Source organism: Battus philenor, unplaced genomic scaffold (assembly GCF_028537555.1).
Source record: "Battus philenor isolate CCGP_79_NKW_IND1 unplaced genomic scaffold, ilBatPhil1.0.hap1 SCAF_22, whole genome shotgun sequence".
Classification (NCBI taxonomy): Eukaryota; Metazoa; Arthropoda; class Insecta; order Lepidoptera; family Papilionidae; genus Battus; species Battus philenor.
In genome coordinates, this window is record NW_027181685.1 from 7,897,120 (window position 1) to 7,914,676 (window position 17,557).

At 33.8% G+C, this 17,557-nt stretch overlaps 1 protein-coding gene across 5 annotated transcripts in view; it reads right to left on the bottom strand.

Moving 5' to 3' along the window:
* LOC137923721 (immunoglobulin A1 protease autotransporter-like) overlaps positions 1 to 17,557 on the bottom strand; it is a 48,171-nt gene that overhangs the window by 1,671 nt on the left and 28,943 nt on the right. Inside the window, exons 4-14 of one of the 5 annotated variants that reach the window (XM_068766972.1) lie at positions 16,923 to 17,047; positions 12,226 to 12,401; positions 10,193 to 11,208; positions 9,717 to 9,834; positions 7,790 to 8,104; positions 7,426 to 7,533; positions 6,070 to 6,302; positions 4,602 to 4,733; positions 1,868 to 1,927; positions 1,068 to 1,158; positions 712 to 838 (exon numbers count right to left, since the gene is read on the bottom strand). In XM_068766972.1, coding sequence (XP_068623073.1) covers positions 738 to 838; positions 1,068 to 1,158; positions 1,868 to 1,927; positions 4,602 to 4,733; positions 6,070 to 6,302; positions 7,426 to 7,533; positions 7,790 to 8,104; positions 9,717 to 9,834; positions 10,193 to 11,208; positions 12,226 to 12,401; positions 16,923 to 17,047 — 2,475 coding nt within the window. In that variant the 3' untranslated portion in view covers positions 712 to 737. The remainder of the gene's footprint in view (positions 1 to 711; positions 839 to 1,067; positions 1,159 to 1,867; positions 1,928 to 4,601; positions 4,734 to 6,069; positions 6,303 to 7,425; positions 7,534 to 7,789; positions 8,105 to 9,716; positions 9,835 to 10,192; positions 11,209 to 12,225; positions 12,402 to 16,922; positions 17,048 to 17,557) is intronic. The other 4 variants (XM_068766971.1, XM_068766970.1, XM_068766973.1 and 1 more) reach the window with 4 other exon arrangements.

A 17,557-nucleotide genomic window follows, 5' to 3' on the forward strand; every position in this document is an offset into this window, starting at 1 on the left:
CAAAACTAATTAGACTAACTTAAATAACTTAAATAAACAAATATGGTCTATGATCTCTATTAATTATATTCAACAACTGAATAATACTTAAATCATAGTCATACAAATGGTTTTTAAAAATTGTCGTAGATTGTAAATCGCTATTAATATTGAATAAAAAATTAAGTGGTTTTCATAAAAACATAAATTGCATTCACGTAACGCATTAGCGAACTTGTTAGTACAAGCACATTTGTTAATAATAAACAATATTATTTACTTCCCCCACCGTAAAAAATAGACTTTGAAAAACATTAATTTTTTAATATAATAATAAAACTTAACGAACCCTTCATGGGTCTGCGAGTATGCCATATATAAAAAAGTTCCCCAACACATTTTAGACCTCTTTTGTTAGTTTTAAAGCTTAAGTTAAAAGTATATTAATAAATGATCCCTGTTTAGTATTCCAGAGTTTTTAGTTGATCGAAATATATAGAATTTGGTTCGTAGACTTATTTATATGGTTGATATTATAATGTATACCTCAAACATTTTTTGCTTAAAAAGAGGATTATATTGTTAATAATTAGCGATACAAAAGTGCCTATCTGAATAAAGTTCTAGTCTTTAAAATTCTAAAGTATTGTTATTTAAATTAGTAATACAATTAATAAGTATTTATTACATACCCCAGCCAATAGAGTGCTTGTAGACAACAAGTGCATTTACCTGAAAAATGTTTCTATGTCTAATGTCTACCTGGGGGCCCGCCTCGGTGCGGGCAGACGCGACGGTCTGGGCAAGGCCGAAATTCTGGTCTCTGCAGCGGTGACTGGGCGGCTTTCGGCCGCTGGCACTAATCCAAAAGAAACTATTTAATTATCGATGGAATCATACACATATTTTAAAACTAAACTAAAATTTAATACGACTTTGATAAAGATAGACGAACTTGATAATCTACTGGCATCTCGAGCGTAAATATACGCGTAAAAAAGACATAGTCCTTTTAAATTATATTTCTATGGTTTTGCCCTTACCGCCGGATTTTATCTTGACGTTGATTTATGGGACACACTACTGACCTTGAACTGGTCTCTGTGCTGGTACCGAAGTCGGCCTTGATACTCTCGTGATGGTCGCGCTCGAACTGCCGTACGCACGCGATGCAGGTGGCTGTAAGGGATAAGCGATCAGGTTAGTAAAACATAATTTCTACCCGAATATAAGTTCACTCATAATAATTCCAGACTTAAGACGTCCACTGTAAGCCTATGTCCAGCACATTTTCAATAAAAACCTGTTCTAAGTAGCCTGCATCCGGTGTCTTCTGATGATTTTACCAAAGTCGTCTGTCCACCTTGTAGGTGGATATTTTCTGTGCTAAGAGTTGACTAACTATGAGAAATTACAATTTAGTCCCAGGAAATCTTTATGAATGTTGCCTTTATGATTACCATGTCTGTTATTTCTAGATTCTCATTCGCGTTAAGAATGTTTTATTATCATTGTCCACCGGCATTGCCACGCCGGATTACTAATCAAATCGTTGGACACAACCATTCGGTTCTAAAATATACATTCAACTGGTCAAAGTCAAGTGAACTTAATAATCAGGAACGATTCACACGCGAACGAACTACGGTATGTAATTATAATATTATATATACAATATTCTCTTGTATCTTACAACAGATGCTATATATAGGGGAAGTCTATATCTTGGAGTGGGTGTGAATCGTCTGATATGATAATGACTTAACAAAGCGTGCAAAACAAATGAATGGCTTTATCTATCATAGGTCAAGAAGTCATGCAAGAATTAACTCACAAACTGTTATCTGTAAACGTATTAAAATAACACAACTGTAGAAAATAAACTCACAAACATATAATGGTTCCTCAATGAAAGCGGCACTCCCGTGTTCGCCCCGGATGCACGATGCTGCACGCACACAGACAGACAGACAAGCAAGCATTGTTAATCACAAACACATAACTATCATAACCAACATCAATAGAACTTTAAACCAAAAAGAATGCCACATTTCTAATTTTTATTTTTATAGTAAATATGAATATACCCTTAGAAGTTGTTTTCTAGATAACGTTACAAATATACCTACATATGTAATGCTTTTTTGTTTAGCCTGGAATTATTTCTAGATGAAAGCTTAAACCAAAGAACAACCTCAAAGGGTCACCCAGTAGTCTTTATTTTATTTCGTTAGTGTACTTAGAGACAATCCAAATGTTCACTACTTCTAAAAATAGCAACCGTCAAGATTAGTCAATATTTATTAAAAAATACATTTTTTCCTTTTCTTCTGTCTTTATTAATGTGTATTATTCATTTTACTCAAAAATCTGAGAATATAATAATAATAAATTAGATAATTTATAAATTAAAAGATAAAACGGGTTATAACATACACATTAATAATAATTAAACTGTTAAAGTCGCCCTTTGCACCAACACATGTAGTTTGTCGTTGCCTTTGCATTAACACATGTAGTTGTTATAAGTAATGATATATTCGACAATACCGGTTATAAAAACAAGCAAAGGTGTATTATTTTTCATAGAATATTATATGAATGAAAAAAAATATATATTTAGCAGAGAATGTATATTCAGATATATATATATATATATATATATATACATTTAAGATGTGTTAACTTCTTTTAGCAAGCACTTTTGTGTTAAAAAAAAATTCTGTAAGCAAGATGAATTGTAGTGTGCGTGTGAGACGATAAAGCTTATATGTAACTTTTAACATAGAAGGTCTCTTCAAGTAGTATACCCAGTTTTTTTTAAATCATCATTGAAATTTGAGATGTGTTGTCTCATGTTCAAATCATTGGTGAAAAATTGGTAAAATCGAATCATCATCATCATGTCTATGAATAGAAGTTCACAATAAGGCATAGACCTCCCTCAAAGATCACGACAATGACCGGTCTTTAACTGCCCCTATCCAGCGACTTTCGAGCTTTACCTATGTTCTCGCTCCACCTCGTGTTGAATTTACGTAATGGCACGAATCAATCAATATGTTTATGTCTTCAACAAACGTAACGGTGATTGAACAATATTATTTTCACTACTTCAAAACTATTTTCGTTCTTTGTTAACGAGATCGGCCGTCCGATACCCTCTTTATTAGTCACATTCATAAGCATCTTCTCTGTAAGAACTTTTGGCAGAACAGTCTCACCACCAGTTAAGGATTGCTCGCAATTAATTTTATTTTGCACACATTACGAAACCGACAGTAATTCAACATTCGCGATACTTTATGAATTAATAACGTAGATTTTTTTGTTAATTGATCTATTAGTAACTCATTGAGCCGACGACATAGTCAAGTTGGTCCAAAACCTGTCATTGTGGCAATCTTTGAAACAAGCCTACCCCTTGCATTGGGAGTATCGCTGATATGACGACGAGGATTAAGTTATTACAGCCGCCTCTGTAACTTCATAAAAGATTACATTGACAAAGGTGCATCCAATTATCTATGCTCAGGTCATACCTGCCTGCTGCTACATGCCTTATCGATTTATAACATTTCGATATGTTAAATAAAAGTTATAATTTCACCTTTAACCTTATCCCCTCAACAAATAAAACAAATGTATTAAATAAGTAAAACCAAACCAGATTGACGATAAAAATAAATAATTGACATGCAATAATGATTTCTTTTGCAAAATAACACCAATATACAGTTGAACATAGAGTGCATTCAAAAAACGAAAATGTTTTACCAGATTATTTAAATATTATTTTGAAATTCCGTTTTAGTATAATTTTTCTTACTAGAGAAACATAACGATCAGTGTTTAATTGATAATTTGAGGTCCACACAAGGTATCCTCATACTAATTTTTTTTGCAATAATAAATATGCTACAGGGCTACCTCTGGAACCTCTACATTAAATATTTCACTGGATCGCGAGGCCGACTAACTTTTAGATCACACGGGCGGTCGCTTTACGAATACCAGCGGTAAGGGCTTCATAAGACAGCCGTGGTCTGTCACTCGTATGTTTGACATATCCGCACAGACTTTATGACCTTTTAAATAATACAATTGTAGCCTGTAGTTTGCTGTGTAATCATTTATAATATAAAAGAAACTTTAAGTGTTTATTTAATCAATTAATCTGTGCATTAGATACATGGTTGTGATATAAAGTTCCATAATTGTTTTAAGGTTTTTTGTTATACCCCACAAATATTTTTAATGAAAACTCATTGATGAACCTTTGTTAGTTACTCTATATACATTAATGTTTATGTATACAGGACGATTAGTTATAGGTGTATAAGCATTAAATGAGTAAATGTATAGCGCATCAATGTTTTCACATATAATAAATAATGTAATGATAATATACAAAGAAATTTATTCAAAATCGGATAACAAAATATTAAAATTAAATATAAATGTTATTGTTTCAGAATGATCACTTCATACAGGGTAATTGATAATATTATCACATTTAAACTTTTACACCTATAAACAACCACCGTATAAAACCCTTTTAATTTAATTTTAAACACACATAAAAACAAAAAGCTATAGGAAACTTTAGAATTTACATAAACCTGCTCGCTCACATCTTTGGGTGCGACGAGTTGGCTTTGAGGTCGCTCTCGTCGCAACGTCTCCGTTCCTTGTCGCACTAGTGTGGGCACAGAGGGCTTTTGCGTCTGTTTGTCCTTTTCATCTGGGGGTGCCTGGACACATAAATATGTTATGTGATAATTTATAACGCATGCCAACGAACATAATGTCCATCGCTTATGAACTTGTAGCATAGTTGACGGAGAGTTTTAACGCTTGTAAATTTTGTGCAAGGAACCCTGAAAAGTAACCTCAGCTTGGGTTTTCACTTGCAACAATTTTTAAACTTCAATTCAAGGTGACCCGGCTTTGTTATAGGACTAGCTTAGTCACTACAATGCCTTATGTTTGCGCGCAGCATGAAGGTGGAAGTTTCAGCCATTGTTTCGTTAGTCTGCCGTCAATGCTAATATTGACTCCCATTTTCTTTTTTCCTGGGCCTCAACCTCGTCTCAAATTTACTTCTATTAGTACTAAAGTACACGTTTGATATTTTCCTAAGTACATTATATTAAAAAATTACACAATTTAGAAATACTTTCAATTACTTAAATATATTACTGATATATCACTACAGGTTAAAGGAATTTACCTTAAAAAAAACGTGATATCAGCAAGCAGAACTATGGATTAATTTATTAATATTTCTACTATGGAATGTTAATGAGTAAAAGTAATAAATTATGAATGATCCAGTCAGTCTACTTAACTGGCGAAGCAAAAGTTCCTATAGGTCTAGTAAATAATTATCATGTTAGGTTAATGATAGGCAACAATACGTCTTTACTTACTCATGATATTAAAATGTCTTTAGACATCAAGTAGCTATCAACAAAAATGTTAATTAAGTCTAGATAATTGAAGAATTTTGGAGACAAACTTAACATGAGTCTGTATTCACTGGACAGAGTTAATAGAGCAAAATGAAAAACAAATGGCATTGGTTAGTGATGAAAAACTTCTGTGTGAAAAAATATGCACTTTTATGCGCGTGTTATTTCCACAATGTAGACGTGTATTTTTGCTCTTATGTTAATTATTCCTAATTATCTGGATTCTATTAGATCTTTAATTGGGCGTGATGTGGGATAAATTCTTGTTTAATTGTAAGTTGGTAATATTGGTAATATTATCGACCGACAAAGTTAAAAAAGATGTAGCTTGTAAACACATCTCTACATTTTTTTCATAACTATTGACAAGCACTGCAACCACTACAGGCTATTGAGTGACCCCCGCTAGGTGGACCAACGACAAAGTAAAGGTAGCGGGAAGTCGCTGGATGCGGGCACCGGTCATCGGAGAGATCTTTGAGGGAGGCCAATGCCTTACAGTGGGTGTCTATCGGCTGATATGATGATGAATACAATCTATCCCTTCACTTAAGAACTCCGTCCGGCGAATAAAGTTTTGTATATATTTTTGTTTAAAAATCGATCGACAATGAACCTGATCAACAGCCACCGTATAAGAGTCTCTTCTAACTGGCGGTGCGGTGTTCGTGAGTGGTGGTGGCTGTGCGAATTTTGGATGAGGGATGGATGGGTGTGCGGGCGGTGCGAGCTGCTGAGGCGGCGCGGGTGCGGTGGGACTGAGCGCGGGATTCGAAGCGTACACCCCACGCCGCACCATCACACGCCCCACGAACGTTCTTGGAGCTGCAATGCCGCTGGGGTTGCCTCCTGAAATAAAATACAGATCAAATTCATCATTTCAGATGTAAGACATTCAATTCCAAGACTTGTAATTTTAAATTTATCATGAAAAAATTAAACACTGATCAATAAAGCCTATTATTGCAATTAAAGAATATTTAGGAGATAAACATGCCTAAGATTAGTATCAGGTTTTTTCAGGCGAATAGACGATTTTTATAGGAAAAAAAATTAAAATTAGCGTTAAACGAGTAACTTTCTAGTTTCTTGCTAGGTATTCTTAATAGAATCAACATTGACCATATATCAACACATATTTAAATTACGATATGTTAATGTCTCGACTTTTCAAAAGTGCGAAACCTATTCGAAACATAGTTTTTTGACCTGATTTGAACTTCTGCCAAGTGGCATTTGAAAACCACTTTTATGGTTTGTTGGCTGCTTAAAAAAGCCCTGGCTTGGGTCGCTACATATAACAATTTCTCTAGATTTGCAGGCCACAGGGCTCATAGATCGCTTCGACAAATATTTTTTGAAATGACAACGGTACCCCACGAGGATACTTCGGGCTATCACTCGTCGAAAATACCCGTCTAGCATTCGAACTAAAAGGCCCTGAGAGGGCCGACCTTTTACTTGATCGGTTGCATCTATCTGGCTAAAGTTACTAACACTTTACACAGCTTCATCGGTACTGAGTTCACGGAGCGGAAGCGTCCGTGAACTAGAATTTACTGTTGAACAAAGGCCTCCCCAAGAGATTTCCAACAGGGCCAGTTGAAAGTGGTGTCCTTAACGTGGTTATCTGTTAACCTTGTGGGATACAAAGAAATTGCAACGGATCTTTTCTTCAACTACCAATACAATCGAAATAAAAATGTTATTTGCATAACTTTCATAAATTAACTGTTTGTAAACGCGTCTTATTTTTTATATTTGTTAACACCCACTTCAATTATTATACTGTTTAACATTGTGTGTTAAATAATTAGCGTTTAGATCAGACTGAAGATGCGCAAATATTAATGAGTTTCTCTTTGTATAACACGTGTCTTACGTGTTATATTGGAAAATTCAAAGGTTCTGTATTAAGTGATGATTTTTCCTAATAAACGATAGCAGAGTGAATTTTTAAATTTAAACTTACCTGGTATCCTATTGAGTTCTTTGTGTGAACTGTATTGTCTTAATTTAGAAGTAGGCAAGCCAGTTTTTCTCGGCATAGCTGTCGGGGGAGCAATTGAGCTGTAAGGTCCTGGAACGTGATAAAATATAAAAATGATATATATGTCTTATATGTAAAAATATAAGACGCAAAGTAGGGTTGTGTTATAAATATTTGTTTTATTTATATATTTTGGGCTGGTAGACACGCCGTGGCCTATGTTATTCATTGTGCGCATATCGGCTGATATGATGAAGATGATGATTTGTATATTTTTGTAATTTATTTCATTCTCTTATTTTTTGGACAGCTATACTTTATTAAAACACTATGGGAAATTCCTTACCTACATTAGCAGGAGTTATTCGATTAGGAGAAGTCTTTGCTGTATTATAAGTTGGTATACTTTTTTCTGGGCTCGTTTTTCCTGCTAATATATCCCTCTTGGGATTACTTTTTTTTACAAGAGTCGCGCTGTTTATAACCGTGGCGTTGTGCACGTCGAAGACACGTTCCAATCCAGAGCTTTGCGTTTTAGTCAGTGTGTACGATTTGTCGTCGAAGGCATCGTATATGGGCGATATGGTTGTGTGAATGTTCAATAGTTCGCTATGAGAACTCTTCTTTAATGCCATCAGTGGTGTGGAGGCAATTTGAGCATCTGTGAATTAATTACAAAAATAATCATGAACAACTATTTCCAATAATATGAATGCAAAGTGAATTTTATAGAAGAATTGAAAGTGCTGTTTTTATGTAATATTTTGTGGCTGAAGTTTGTTATGTTCATGAGAAAATATTGTATGCATAAATACATGTAGCTTCTATTTGAAAGGAACTAGAATAATTTTGGCAAAAAAGGTTGTTCTTCTTAGGCGACGCAACATCTTAGAGGCTATATTTGGCACCATGTGATTTCTACCATAAAATTAATTAAAGATGGCTACTTGGTTTAGGGGTGGCCGGCGAGGAAGAACTATTTGCAGACTGGCATTAAAATTGGTTTGGCCACATGGAAATGTACAAAAAAAATACATTTTACTATAGCTAACAAAGACTAGCTAACGTGCTGTGTCCTGGCTTTACTGAAGACTTGTTATTATTATCTGTTTACTATATCTAGAGAGAGTTGCAAACTGAGTATTTCCGATAATGTTGAGACATAAAAAAGTGAATTTGAAATCTGTCGCCATTTGCAGCTACTTTAAACTAATTGTGTCAATAATTAATTTTTCCTGCGTCGTTTAAATTTCCCTGGAAGAATGTCATTGGAGCTTTTAGCAATTATTACTTCTAATATTTTATTAGGAACTGTACTCAGCTTTCTATTGATTAATTAACAAAAAGTTAATTACATTATTATTTTAAAAATAGTTTCCATCCTTCCATCTGTATCATTGTCATTTGCCTATATGTACAATCAAACTCAGTTTTTTAATAGATGTATTAGAAGCTAAAAAGTAGACAAATTGCTAAAATATGTATTTGATGGCTATAGAAGGGTGCCAGGTGGCAGATTTATGTTTTTAAATTCGATTATTTTAAAAAACAATAAACGATACGGGGTTAGACGGTATCATTGGAATCATAGAACATTCAGATTTCTCAGTTACGATGTTGCAATGGTCGAGTGAGCTTTGCACGTTCGCCGTCAAGGCATTTTTTAACAGTAATATTTGTTACGTTACAACAGAGGACGCATGAATGGCATACTCTTTAAAAAAATATATCGGCATTTCTATTCTATCATATATGTTCAATGCTTTTAATAAAACTATGTACAAATAAAACATCTTCATTTTTCAGTTTGGAATCATAAATCTGTTACCAGACACCCTATATAAAGAAAATAGATTGTTTATTTTACTTTTAATGCCTGTGACTATTGACATAAGTCTGAAAATTAATAAAATGTATAGAAAATAAAAGTGTAAACAATTTGAGACTATTTGCAATATAGAAGCCAAGAAGGTAAATTTTTTATTTATGACTCCTACATTATATATGTCTCACTCATCTAAACATTGTACATTGTAAATGAAGTCTTATTTTAAAATTGATTGTCTCTCAGACACCTGTTTAAACTATTTTTTTACTTTTTTAATTTCATTTAAAAAGAACAACTTTTTTCTTTCTGTTCGGCACTACTCAGCAGTTTAGTATTCGAGTCGGTGGTAGCTTACTATATCCAATATTAAAATTATCAAAGGATAAAAATTTAGTGTAAATTGTTACTTGCAAAAAGATACTTCGATTTTTTTTCTTTAACTTACGTCCGTGCTCATGTACGGCTGTATCGGGAACGCTGTCTGGTGGGCTGGACGAACTGAACGTACCCGTGTCAGTGCTCTCGCTAGATCCCACCATTGCTCTTTCTTGGGAACCCCAATCCTGTTTAAAATCGGTTATTTTTAAGTACTTTTTACAAATATTATCTATCTACAATCAATAATAGTCTACAAAGGTATTATTTTTTTTCACAATACACTTCTAGAAATATCAGTCATCTAGTGGTTGAAATAGAAAATCTGTTTTTGAAAAAGTTGTCTAAATACATTGAAGTGATAAAAATGAATTGATTCGTTAAAGAACAACAGTGGTTCACTTCACACAATATTCTTTTATTTAATTTAAGATTGGGAACCTCTTTAATTATAATCCTCCTTTTTATCTATAAATAATTTATAAACCAAGAATTTTTCATAAGCAAGTAACAAGATTGCCAAACCAATGTAATACTTCTACTCACATTTTCTGTTAAATTTCTTACGCCAGCATCAATTAAGTTCATAGTCGCTGAATTAATATCGATTATTTGATTCTCTTCTGGGTTAACGTAAACGACAGTGGTATCCATTGCATTCTGTTTAGGCGACACCTTTCTAAATGTCGCATTTCTCTTTGGGGTCTCCCTCGCCGGTGGTTCCTCGGATTTTTCATAGTTGTTAGAGTTCATCGTCCTTTTTTTTAATAGTTCTGTAACGCTCTCGACGCTCTGTCGCGGTACTGTTATTATTTGATTGGGCAACTGTATTGTTTTGTTAGGCAACATATCAACTTGATTCGGCAAAGGTTTATCTGGCTCGGTTGGCAAGCCTTTACGTGCCAACGAGAGCTTCTGGCGTGCTTGTTTAATTTCATTCAGCTCCTGTTTATCCAAAGTCACGTTTAGACTGTTTTTTCCTAAATCGTTAGTTTTATGTATACCGTTTTCTTTGTAGAAAGCATCATCTGCCTTAAACGTCTCGTAAAGATTTTCTTTTTCTGCATCTTTTTGATATTTATTGTTTGCATAATGTAGCGTTATTGTTTCGCTCATTTCATTTGCTCTTGTAATTTTTGGTGTATCTTTCTTATCTAAATTCTCATTAAGTATTTTAACTTGATCTATCTGACAGGCTTCTTCTCTTGATTTTGTGTAACTTTCCGTATTTCGTATGCCTGAATCTCTCTTCGTGTAACTGTGGTAGAGCTGGCACCTCGGTCGTGCAGTGAGTAGTCTTTCCGATTGCTCTAAATGAGTGAACGTCGCCGAACTGAATATGTTGGAGTCTGTGGTGTCGGTTTTTTGTTTGGACGTGTTGACGATGTATGAGGAGTTGACAGAGTTAACTAAGCTTGGTGGAAGGGAATCTAATAGACTTTCGTTGTCCGTATAGGTCGTCTGCGATAGAGAGCTAGTGTTCATATCTTTCTCGTCTAAAATGCTAAGGCTCATACTGGTCATCATCGGATCTAAGCTATCACGACCCGATACCGGCAAACCTGTAATGTTACAAATAAAAAATAAATACCGTTGTTTTATTAACAAACATGCATACAAAGCAGCGACTTCTGTCGATAAAGGTCTTTTTCGTAACCGAGTTTCATTCCAAGGGTATATAAGCATTATAAAAGCGACGTACGATTTCAGGATAACAGGAGCTGTTATGGATGTTGTGTTATATTTTATAATGCAAAACCCTACATTACAATGCACTGTTATGAACGGACTGTATTACTATCAGACGATCATACTGTCATTTTTTTATATGCATATATCTATATACGTGTGGTATGTGTGTGTATAGATATACACACATACCTCGCTCTAAATTAAGCAGGACTTGACCGATTGCATTTCTTTTTAAGTATCCTATTGCTTTGAACAAGGATTAATAAAATCAGAAAATTGCACAGAAACTTGGAAAATGTCAGCACATATAACGACTATTAAACGTGTTGAGACTATTGTGCTATAGGCTATTAAGTTGACTATTGTGCGCGTTAGTTTCCTTTGAATTTTACGCATTTGGCAGTTTAGTTGATGCATATTTAAATTGACGTTTAACAGCTGCTCCCGTCGGTATTTATAGATCACAAAATGTATTTATCTAATTCACATTAAATTAATAAATAAATTCATTAGTTTATAATAAGGTACATTAATTGTTATGTCACTGGATTGCAACAGGACAATATATTTCATGGTACATAGTCTGAAGAAATATCTAATATACAACTAAAAAAAGATATTGTTTCATGCTCTTATGTTTTTATGCTTTACGCAAGAATTGCTCGTCTTAAATGACTGAGAACACATTGCTCGTGCAACCGACAATCTTTCGGAACGAACGTTCTCCAGCGGAGACTATAAGTCAACAGTCGCGGTTTAGGTAAGTTCCACACTAGGTCTACCGATTAAATAGGGAAGGCCGCGAGAAGTCGCTGAATGCAGCAAGAGCATGATAGGCTATCATCGGATATTATGGCGATTGATTTATGAATATATAAATTACATGCCTGGGTCTTTATAAGAATTGATTGATTTTTTACTCTCTAGAGAGCCAGCGTTGAATGTTCCAGAACTTTCCATTAGCAGCGACGATACGAGGCTCGGCGGTGACATCCGCATAAGCGATTCGCCGCTTTGGTACATGTTGAGACTTCCGCGTTCGTTCAGAATGTTCGTTAGACCTCTGGAACCAGAAAAAAGACAAAATATTTATATTGCCTACAAATATGTTACGGTATATTACAAGTAGATATAAAATTCAAAATGTTTTTATTCAAGTAGGAATTTACGCGTTCTTGAACAGTCAATTTCAAAATTTTAATAAACAGTAAGCTACCACAGGCTAAGAACGCTGATCTACTCAGAAGAGCCGATCAGAAAATGTTCCAGCTCTTTCAATGAAATTTGACAATGTTTGACGTAACAACAAATCAAGTTTCAGTCATTTTGATATTTATCTAATAATAAACATTTAATTTTAGATTTAAAACTAAGAAAAGGAAGGTTTTAGTAATCTTCTGGAACTTTATTACACACAAATAAGCGTAAAATCACAACTATGAAGAATATGTTAATGCTAAATTTAAATAATATGCATTATAATGTTTTAAATGTGTTTAAATACTTAAAACATAGTCTCGCTTAAAACACATATAATTATTTTCTAAACTTTTTAACTTAAAAAAGGTTTTATATAGGGTGATCGGTTTAAAAATTTAAGCCTGAAAGAAGTGAAAGTATAGCTCATTTGACAACCCAAAGTTTTAAAGTTTTTCATTATACCTTTAGCGATACTATGAATACACTTTGTATGTCATTTAAATAATATTATAAATAATTATAAGCATAATTATAGCCACTTATCGCAGATTCATTTGTGCTCATTGGAAAAGTTATTTCAATGTAATAATTTATTATTATCCCATTTTAGACATCCATACATATAAAATCCATACATACTTATAATCCATACATACATATAAAATATTATAAATTTACTTATAATTCAGTAATTTAACAATCAAAAAGAAATAGGATTATTTGAACATTGTTGAACAGTTCAAAGGAATAATTTTAGCACTTGAATACAATAAACAGACGAAGCTTTGTACCTACATTATAACGAGACTTTTTTAATAACGATGCACTTAATATTCATTATTGAATTAGGATTAGAAACACACCATACCGCGTCTAAACTGGGCCCGACCTACGGTGAAGGTACGTTGATTTTTTTTAACTGCCCTCAATGTTTGCAATAAGGTCGTTAAAGACATGTTATCCTTTGAAATTAAATCGATAAACAAAAGTGTCCGATGGAATCTTACAAAGCGTTAACAAAAAGCCTGACGCCGCATCTTTCCGCGCCGATCACTTTCACGCTGCTCTGCCTTGCGCTCATCTCGGTCGATTCTCACGAAAGTAACCATTGATTGCGTCTTTTGTTTCGTTTCTGTTATCGATGCGTAATAACCATACAACGATCGTCGATCCAGTATACCGTTCTTTTATGTCTTGTCACGTCATTTTCTTGCACGGTGACAAATTAAATTACTTTTTAATAAAGAAATGCCAGCACAGTTCTGCTAATAATTGTATCATTTAACTAGTCGTCAAATACATTTTAATGAATTCATTCGTGTTGTAGCTGTAGCATTACTGCTAAGCACATATTTTTAAAATATAGAGCTAAAATTTCGATACAGTGAGCATCGGATATAGATATCATATAATTAACTTCAAGCCGAAATATTGTTAGGGAAGAAAATTAATAAAATAATATTTGTATCTAAAATTTAAAATTAATGCATTTCAAAAAGTGCATGCATTGTATCTTTTACTATTACTACATCATCATCATTTCGGCCGTTGGTGTCCACTGTTGGATATAGGCCTCCTTCAGTTATTTCCGATAGGAAGCAGCCGTCTTCCGTCGACCTTAACAAGGTCGTCTGACGACCTATGATGAAGACTTATCTTTATTTATGTTTTTATTCTTAGTTTTCACTTTACCGTGAGCAACCCTTCAGTAAACTAACGATAAGAATTCTTGTTACAATGGCCTGATTTAAAAAATAGTACTTTTTGTTATATTTTAAGAACATATCTCAAAATTATTACTACACCTGACGGCTTTTACCCCACTACGCTTCAGCCCTTTCATTAAATTCCATCTTGGCGTTGCATTATGGGACAGTCTGTATAAATAAGATGAATATAGCCAAATTTTTTAAAAAAGGGTAATTAAAAATTGAAAAAGAAAAGCCTTTCATAATTTTCGCCGCTGAACTAAAAGCAAAGAATCACGTTGACTATTAAATAGGTCACAGCATTGTTCAGCTTTTTATAATTCCAAGCGTGGCCCGGCCTGTATTGAAAAGAAAAATTAAACGTCAGTTGCTCCACATATTACAAAAGACAAAACGCTGCGTGCATCAAATATTCCCTCTTTTCTCTTGACCCTTTGCACTTAAGTCAACACTTGTGTAGGTAAAGGAACATATAGACTTCCGTTGTCTGAAAGCCCTGGGTTTTAATTGCTTGTATTTAAAAATTAACAATCGTTCTCATATTTTTCATTAATAAGAGAAATTTTTAATTAAAACTTTCTGTTATTAATGAAAAATATTCTAAACATACAGTTCACTTTTTATCGACTATATATATACTTGCTGTCGAAACCGCTGTACCGCGTCTTATATATATACATAAAAAATCTGTTTTATGAAGAACACGACTTTTTTTTAAATAGCACCATAGTACAATAAGGCCTAGAATAACATTATCACACAGATCTTTTATACATTTTTAACTAAACTATTCCATACAGACACTGTCGAAATAAAAGTGCGCCTTAAAGATATTGGTCTGCCATCAACCAAGTCATAGCTAATCATAACAACACAAGTTTCTCACAAAACATAACATCACAATTTTCTATAAATTTCTTGGAGGTTAACGGTGTTCGTAATCTTCAACCTACCTCTGTTAAGCTTTATCTATACGTGCTACGGTCAGTCCAAAACGTATTACCCTCACTAGAAACTTTTTCGATTTATCTTATTTTCTTACATATATATGTAATTGGATCGAAAAGAGAATGTAAAAATAAAAAAAATACACGCAATTACTAGTAATTTCTTGCGATCATTTTTCATAATTCTCACTTTCACTGAACTGTCTAGACGATATTTGTGTTATTTTTACATGAACAAATTTGACATGAAAATTGGCGCAAAAAGATGCAATTAGATTTTAGCCAATTTCACAGTATTTAGGACTATGCTATTATGTAAAAACTAAACTCATAATTAAAATACAGATAATTCAACGTTTAATCTGAATTTCTTTTTAATTTATAAAGCCATTAGGGAAAAAAGTTAGCTAATCATATTGCCTAAATTTAGTATTGAAAAAGTACAAAAAAAACAACAGGTTGTACAGGTGCTAAAATACTCACGACCGTATACTATTATCATCATCATCATTTTAGCCGTAAGACGTTCACTGCTGGACATGTCCTCCCGCATAGATTTGCAATAAGACTGGCTGAAAGAGGCCTACACCGAGCGTTTTCTGACTACCTCAACATAAACTCATACATGAACCATTAAGTTTCATAACAAGCAAAATCACTAGGTTAATGAGGCGGGTCATACCTAACGTCAAGGCAGAGAATACAGAACTGTTCATAGTAATCATAATAACATTATCATGACTGTGCGTGTCGGTTCATCATCACCTTCACTTCAGCCATAAGTCTTCCTTATACACTTTCTAATAGGACCGGTTTGACACGGCCTGTATCCAGCGTCTTCCAATGACCTAAACGAGGTCACATATCGTACTAACCTTCGCGAAAATGCATCGCACGTCTCATTATTGTAGATAATAAATAAGATTAAAAAATATGCCATATTTTTATTAATACTAATACTACAAAATTTCTATGACTAAAAAGATATATTTAGATTATAGTATAAAATAAACAGAGACTTATCATTCGAAACCAGAAAAGTATTAAAAATTTATTATTTAAATAATACGTTGGTAATTCTGAAAACTAGATTGTCTTCACTATCAAAAACACACGGGACGACTCATTCAGTTTAATTTTTATGTACTCTAGTAGTGGCACGGGGAAATGGAAGTAAAAAAGACGTTAGAAATTGTAATACCAATACTAGTCTTTACATATCAAACATTTGATGTCAAGCAAAACTAAAAAGACGAAATATAAAGCATTAATATATATAATACAATGATGACATATATATATAGAAATCAATAAAAAATATAACTAAATCATCAACATGTCTACCGAGAGACGCCTTCACTGTGTCCGTCCTGCGACCCTGATTTCATCATTGGTCTACCTAGCAGGGGCTTACCCTCACCACCGCTTACGGAATACTTATGATTAATTTACATAATTTTCTGTTGCATTGCGACAGGACTATACTTTTTGACATTAGGAAGTTAAGAAAGTGTTAGGGCAATTAGTCATAAATAATTTATTTAGTTTTTGAAAACATTTTTCTGCAAAATATTTTTATACTTCATGTTATAAAATATGTAAATGAATCGAGACACCTGTGCGTTCATGAATAAATTAAGTGCTATTGTCCGATACTGTCCCAGTGCGAATGAAACTGTAAACATTAATGAAATTGTGATCGCGACAGCTGTTCATCTGGGTACGTACTTGTTGAACGTGTTATGCAAGTTGTGCGCCGGCTGCGACAGGTCTATGTTGATTGGCTTCGTTGCCGCCGGCCCGGACAGCCAGTCGGACGCGTCCGCCGACAGACCAACGTCCTGGTCCTCCAGCTGGAAAAACGATTATTTTTTTAAGCACTTACACGTTCCTCTAGTTATGAAGCTAGTCTCTTATAGATGTTATTAATGTAAGAAACCAAAAATATTGCTACTATACTTTTAGTTATCACTTATTTTTTATGATTACCCTACATTTCTTGCAGTTACATTAACTATAGTTTATAAAAGTACCCTCATTTAATCATGTAATGAAATTATTGCTAACATTAATAAACATTTATGTCGTAGGAATTAAGATTTATTTTACTGTGATTCATACACGACATGTGATGACGGAAGCTTAGAGAGGCCTACCGCACGACAGTTTTTTTTTAGCATTGAACTCCCCATCGTTATACGAGTGAGCGTATTGTTACTAATGGAGTTGTAAAAAATAGCTGCTAACTGATGACAACCTTGACAAATAGCAGAAAAAATAACATCAGAGTATACTTCCGGTTACTACTTTTTGGTTTATCAAGCGAGCCATGAAGAGGACTATGATCGGAATTTCTCTACTAC